This window comes from Penaeus vannamei, chromosome 1, assembly GCF_042767895.1.
Source record: "Penaeus vannamei isolate JL-2024 chromosome 1, ASM4276789v1, whole genome shotgun sequence".
Classification (NCBI taxonomy): domain Eukaryota; kingdom Metazoa; phylum Arthropoda; class Malacostraca; order Decapoda; family Penaeidae; genus Penaeus; species Penaeus vannamei.
The window spans coordinates 7,178,746-7,186,245 of record NC_091549.1 but is presented as its reverse complement, the minus strand read 5'-3'; the positions used below and the strand labels follow the sequence as shown (position 1 = coordinate 7,186,245).

Sequence of the window (7,500 nt, the reverse complement as noted above, 5' to 3'; positions counted from 1 at the left end):
GCAACTACCGTCCAATACAGGGCGAGGGATCCCACCACGTCTGTTGTTTTGCGATGCTCGGTGCTTGTCCCTTTCTCGCTACTCGCTGGAAGAGTAAAGGTTCATTAGATGGAATAACATATTCAGATCCTCCTTTCCTTATTTTTTTTTTCTTACTGCTTTCTTCTATCACTAATACCTCTCTCGTTCTGGATCTCTTTCCCTTTCAGTCTCCAATTATTTCCCTCTCCTTCTCTCTCTTATTTTTACATCCGCCTGCCTTTCGTACTCTCTCTCCTTATCTCTTCCCTTTCCTTTCTCCATCTATTCCTCACTCCCATCCACATCTTCCCCCTCTAATTTCTCATCTCTCTCTCTCCAGCACTCCCTTTTCCCTGTCTTCTTCATTTCTCCCTTCTTTGATCCACTACTCCTCTCCAACTCCTTTCACCCTCTTGTAACACTCCATCTCTTGCCCTCTCCCTCTCCCCCTTTCTATCCCCACCCCCTCTCTCCCCTCTCTATCTCTCCCCGTTTTCTTCTCTATTTCTCCCTCATTTTCTACTCCATCCATCCCTCCCTCCCTCTCTCTCTCTCTCTCTCTCTCTCTCTCTCTCTCTCTCTCTCTCTCTCTCTCTCTCTCTCTCTCTCTCTCTCTCTCTCTCTCTCTCTCTCTCTCTCTCTCCCTTCCTCTCTGCCTCCCTCTCTCTCTCCCTCCCTCTCTCTCTCCCTCCCTCTCCCTCTCTCTCTCTCCCTCTCCATCTCTCCCCCTTCCCCCAACCCTTCTCTAACAAATCCATCTCTCCCTTTCTCCCTCCCTATCTCTCCCCCTCAGTAACACGAACCAACACTTGCCATTCTGATGCAGTTGCTGAGTGAGCTGAGGAAAGACCCGTTCGAGATAACGAGGCAGGTGGAGAGCCGAGTAAGTCAGGCAAATAAGCAGAGTTAAGAACATTTCAAAGCGGGCCACCTCCAGGTACGCTTCGTCGATCGCCACGTCACAGAACAGGACTGAAATTCGTATGCTTTATCATTGTTGTTGTTATCATTAGTGTTATTATTGTTGTTATTATCATTATTGTAATTATTATCACTATCATTATTATTATTATTATTGTTATCGTAATTATTATTATTATTAGTAGTAGTAGGCCTATTATTATTATAATAATTATTATTATTATCATCATCATCATCACTATTATTACTACGGCTACTACAACTACTAATACTACTATTGTTATTATTTATTAGTTGTAGTATCATAATCATTATTACGATTAATAGTTATCTTTGCTATTATCATCAGCAGCTATATTATCTTAATTTTTATCACATGCCACATAAACAGTAAGACATTTACACGAAAAAAACGACCACTGACTATAATAATTACAAAAAAAAAAGAAAGAAAAAGATAAACAATGGACTTACAAGAAGAGGGCAGGTCTTCTATCAAGACGGTGTGTCGAAAGCCAGTCTTCTCAGGCAACACAAACATGTACAGAATCAAGCGAGATAATATAGGCAAGCAGAGGGCCAATCTTATCATCGCTTTCCAGCAGCCGTTAGCCTCGGGGACCTATTGGAAAAAAAACATTCATGCTTGTTTTGGGGGCAATGGGGAAGCATGGATGTGTTTTGGCCTTTGCGTGTGTGCCGACTGGTGCGGTTTGTTATAATTATCATCAAGGAGCTAACGCCGACGAGGGCGCGTAGCCGCATCCAACCTTTGTTTCCATCTACGAGGATCCCTAATGTCAAGCAGCCAGACAGGGACTCGGCCCATCTCGAGATCTTCACGACAGGTTTGGTTGCTCTGCCCAAGCCACGATTTCCTAGATCGTCCCGCAGGCCTCCTCCTCCCAGGGTTGTCTCGAACTGAGACAACCTGATGGGTAGGATCATCCTGAGGAAAGTGAGCCAGGTGGCCATGTAGCCTGAGTTGGCAATCATGGATAGTGCAGAAAACAGGTCCTGTGACAGTCTCACGGCGCAACTGTTGATTGGACACGTCCCGCCAACAGTACCTCATGATCCAGCGTAAGGATTTATTACAAAAGGCAACAAGATGAGACTCCAAGGCACAGGATAATGTCCAGGTTTCACTACCGTATAGCAAAACTGGCATTATCAGGGCCTTGAAACCCCATAGCTTGGTCCTTATGCACAGGTACTGACATTTCCAAATACTCTTGTCGACAGAGTTCATGTATGTAAAGCTCTTTATGACTTCATTGTCCTCCCCGCAAGCACGTACCAACTGAACAGGTTCTCCTAGCAAGTCCCCAAACTCCTGGACCTTGGTCTTGGTCCAGGAGACCTCTAGACCCAAGGGTTTTGCTTCATTGCTAAATGCATCCAGAGCCACCATTAAGGTTTCCAAAGGCTCAGAAAGAATAGCAATATCATCAGCAAAGTCAAGGTCGGTAACCTTGATATTGCCCAGAGTTGCTCCACAATGACTTTAAATTGTAGCTCTGCCCAGTATCCAGTCCATGCAAGAGTTGGTGCAAGGACACAGCCTTGACTCACTCCTGAACTAACAGGAAAGAAGCTCGACAGGCCCCCACTACATTTAACAGCACTTTCAGTACCAGTATACAAGCTTGCTGGTAGTCCAATAATCCTTGTTGGAATTCCTCTCAGTCTCAGGATCTCCCAAAGTGATTCCTGATGCACTGTTTTGAATACCTTCTTCAGGTTGATGTAGGCTGCATGGAGCCCACGCCTGAACTCACAATGGCCCTTTGCAATGACTCGAAGTGCAAGGATATGGTCTATTGTGGACTTACTAGGAGTGAATCTGGATTGCTCCGGCCTCTGGTGCCTCAGTAGGTGGTCTCTGATACATCTCAGAAGTATGTGGGCGAGAAACTTGTCCCCCTTCCCCTTCCAGAGAGGGATGACAACAACCCCTCAACTGGTCAGGAGGAACGTTCCAGTACTGGACCGCCAGATGGCAGCCAGGACAGCACGTAACCCCCCCGCAATAGGTTTAACTGTTCAGCTTGTATTCCGCAGATACCTGCTGCTTTACCACTCTTCAGCTTGGAGAGCGCCCCCCCCTTCAGTTAGGGAGGGAGGATCCTCAGTGACGGGTGGGTACAACTGCCCAAAATACTCAGCCCAACGGCCCCGCACCGCAAAAGGATCTGAGACGATTTGGCCATTTACTAAGCAAACTGCTGTCACCTATGAAGAGAGCTTGGAGTTCAGCTTTCTCAGGGATTGGTATGCAGGACAAAGGTTATTTACTAGGAAATAGCCTTCTACCTCCTCTGCAAGACTCCTGATAAACTGTTTCTTGTCCCTTCTTAACAGAGAGCGAGTTCTGTGCACATGAGAACGGTGCAATTCCTGATCCCCTGTCAAATGAGCTGCACGAAAATCATATGTGGCTTCCAGCATCTCCTGCGAGATGAAATTCTGTATTGCTTCATCAAGTGTTTCGCAAATGAAGAACAGGGTCTGTCAGACTGTAAAACATTGTGAAACGCCCAGAGATTGCCTCAGCAAACCCACGGGCACACTCCCCCTCTCTCAGCCTGTCCAAATGAAACACCCTAAGGTGATCATTAGACCACTGAGGAGTTTTGAAGTGGGCCCGGAGGTAGCCACAACCAATCTATGGTCAGTACCACAGAACTCAGCACTCCTATACACCCTGCAGTTCTGGAGGATCCTTCAACAAGTGCTAATGAGTGTGTGGTCGATCTCCTTGGTTGCATTACCCGCATTGCTGTACCATGTCCAACGATGTGGGTCTGGACGCTGGTAACAGGTGCCAGAAAACCTCAATTTCCGGGACCTAGCAAAGTCCCGGAAAAGGAGGCTATTCTCACTACCGGCATCAGCTCCTGAACCATGGTGACCGAGAAACATCTAATAGCCAGACTGATCACAGCCAGATGCCGCATTGAAGTCACCCAGAACAATACGAATATCTCGCCAGAGACAACTGTCTACCACAGATGCAAGTTTGGCGTAGAACATCTCTTTCACGTCGAGTTTACAAACATTGGTAGGAGTGTACACAGCAATAAAAGACATGAAGCCAAATGATAGCTTTCATTCTCAATACCAACAGGAGTAACCTCTACTCCGAGGGCTGGGGTCTGCTGGAGATGGCAATGCCTACTCCCTGGAGATGGTGAGCATCTCTGCGGCCCGACCAGTAATAGGTGTAGCCACCTATACTGGTCATGCCGTTGCCAGGGCTCCTCACCTCCGAGAGAGCAGCCACCTAAACTCTCAGCTTTCCCAGTTCCCTCGACAGTAGAGGCAACCGATCGTCCTGACGCAAAGAACGGGCGTTCCAAGCCCCCACCCTGACTTCCCGCATACGGTTTAGCCTTGGGCAGGTACTCTGGGTGGACGCCACCTCTGCCACCCCCACCGATGCTGTGAGCCCCATCATCCACCTGTGGAGTTCCCTAGGGCTTTCCCCCAAAAGCTTCACTCCAGGCTGGCGGCTGCCAGAACACAGCCGGGACAAGTACTTCCCATTCCCAGCCTGCGCTCCAGCAGTCGTACTCCCAACAGGGCCCACAGTCCGCCTCACTTTCTGAGTGGGAGGGACTTTTCCCCTCCTCCCAGTATTTCCATTTATACAGAACACTGCCGATTGGTTATATCTGGGGGGAGGAGGACTGGCAAGGTCCACCACCCCTGAGCAGGGGGAGGAACTGGTACAAGGCCAGGGTGTCTCCACATGCCGGTGGGCCATGACCCCGAACCTCTGGGGCCTACTGTTGCTCTGAGATCCCCCACAGTTTAGCCTGGAACCACAAGGAACCCAGTTTCCATGGGAGGCCACGAGGAGGCACTACAGAAGTCTCGATGATGGAGAGGCTATGCACTGGCAGGGGAAGCTTATGCAGGGCTGCTCCCTTTTTCGCACTAGGCTAGCCAGCGGTGGCAGCTGCAAGCGAGAAGACATGCAAGCATTTAACACTAACTAGACTACCACACCATCGCTTCACATCACCCTGTGCGTGAAGCACCCATGCAGTTGTTCAGTCTCTCCTTTTTGCTATTACATGTTATTTACAGACCTACCTACTTATATGTACACAGTGCACACACACACACACACACCCCACCCTCACCCCCATCCCATACCCACACCCCGCCCCATACCCACACCCACAACCCCACCCCACCCTATACCCAGACCCACACCCACCCACCCTCCACACGTACCGCTGAGCCCGTGGATCCGACTCTATATTTGGGCAAAACGAGCGCGGACAATGCGAGGGTCTGAACGGAGGTCACCGGGATGTGCCTCAAGAAAGCACAGTGATATCTGAGGATGACTTCACCTGCAGGAGAGACTAAAAGAAAAAAAAATAATTTATATAATTTCCCTCGTTTCTCGATATGTATATTTCTGAATAATAATATTCATTGCATTGTATTATTTTTCCTCATTTCTCGACTTTTTTCATTTATATAAAGTAGAAACCTTTCATTGCGGATAGGCATGTGATTGAGGAAAAATCAGAAGAAATGATTAGCAAATGAGAGAGAGAGAGATACACATACATAAATGCATACGCACACACACACACACACACACACACACACACACACACATATATATATATATATATATATATATATATATATATATATATATATATATATATATATATATATATATATATATATATATATATATATATATATATATATATGTATTTATATACATATGTATTTATACACACACACACACACACACACACACACACACACACACACACACATATATATATATATATATATATATATATATATATATATATATGTATATATATGTATGTATGTATTTATATACATATGTATTTATACACACACACACACACACACACACACACACACACACACACACACACACACACACACACACACACACACATATATATATATATATATATATATATATATATATATATATATATATATATATATATGTATGTATGTATTTATATACATATGTATTTATACACACACACCCACACACACACACACACACACACACACACACACACACACACACACACACACATATATATATATATATATATATATATATATATATATATGTATGTATGTATGTATATAAATCTAACAGAAAAATACACTATTCTTTTTAAAGGCCAACTAGCATCGGAATAAAAATAACAAAACCTACTGAATACTTCTTACTTGCGTCAAAGTCCTCCAGCATTTCGATGACCTGCTTGCTAGCGAGATACAGCAGAATGGGAACCCAGCAAGCAGAGTAAAAAAAGCTCACCGCTATTTTATTAGTTAGCAGGTCGACCATGATGACGTCATTCCTCCTCTCGACTGAGTGGGGATAAGTATGTAAATCAAATTAAATGAATTGTATCTAATGTGTTTTTTTTTTTTTTTTTTTTTTTGGGGGGGTGGTATTTATTTGCATCTGTAATGAATTTTTTTGTAATCTAATTATATCTAATATAATGTATTTTTGGTTATTTCATTGATCTAATGTACTGTTTTTTGTTACTTAATTGCTGAATCTAATGTAATGTGTTATTTATGTAATTTAATTTTTGTATCTAATGCAATGTTTTTCTCTATGATTTAATTGTTGTATCTAATTAAATGTATTTCCTTTGTTATTTAATAGTTGTCTCTAATGTAATGCATTCTTCTGTTATCTAATTGTTGTATCTAATATAATGTATTGTTTTGTTAATTATTGTATCTGATGTAATGCATTTTTTCTATTATTTAATTGTTGTATTTAATATAATGCATTTTTTCTGCTATTTAACTGTTGCATCTAATGTTCTCAGTATGATATAGATCAGATGGAAATAAATTATAGATTAAGAGTACTTCCAGCCGGTGGATCGCGGAGCCTTGGGGGGGGATTATAATAGGCCAATTTCAAAAGTATTCGTCAGTATTCATATCAAAGGTATACTATGAAGCCATATCTTCAAAGGAAAATTGTTAGGTAAATAAGGATCACTGTATTTTTTCCGAGTCTTAAGGCATTAGCAACAATATAAATGGAATGACTAAATGTTGTGGGGTCCCGGATGTGCTGAAGGTTTGCGAAAGGGATCGGAAATATAAAGAGGTTTGGAACCACTGGTTTCTATGCAAAAACAAAGAATATATATATATATATATATATATATATATATATATATATACATATACACACATATTATACACATCTTGCCTAAAGCTACTCACAGGCAGACGAGGTGATCTTGCTCAGATCCGACCCCAAGGAGCAGGCGCTGGAGAAGGCGACGAAAGCGAGGGAGAAGAAGAGAGCTGTCATCTGCGCTTGGAAGACCCATGGTGGCAGTTCTGCGGCGGGGAAAGTATGGCTTGTTACGTCTCTTTGGATGGATTTTAATTTTTATTTTTACTCTCTTTCTTGCTTTTTCTCTCTCTTCGTAAATGTATATTTTTCTTCTATTTTTTTACTCTCTTGTTTTCTCTCTCTCTTTGGTTCTGTCTGTT

General features: G+C 43.3%; 1 protein-coding gene across 6 annotated transcripts in view; it reads right to left on the bottom strand.

The window, feature by feature from the left end:
* Positions 1-7,500, bottom strand: part of LOC113823269 (uncharacterized) — a 22,071-nt gene that overhangs the window by 1,139 nt on the left and 13,432 nt on the right. For 3 of the 6 annotated variants that reach the window (XM_070130962.1, XM_070131166.1, XM_070131099.1), the window contains exons 3-8: positions 7,225-7,344; positions 6,196-6,339; positions 5,188-5,321; positions 1,417-1,564; positions 831-993; positions 1-81 (exon numbers count right to left, since the gene is read on the bottom strand). The exon at positions 1-81 is cut by the window's left edge and continues 43 nt beyond it. In XM_070130962.1, the coding sequence (XP_069987063.1) occupies positions 1-81; positions 831-993; positions 1,417-1,564; positions 5,188-5,321; positions 6,196-6,339; positions 7,225-7,344 (790 nt within the window). Of the gene's footprint in view, positions 86-830; positions 994-1,416; positions 1,565-5,187; positions 5,322-6,195; positions 6,340-7,224; positions 7,345-7,500 lie in introns of all 6 variants that reach the window. The other 3 variants (XM_027375887.2, XM_070131280.1, XM_070131236.1) reach the window with 1 other exon arrangement.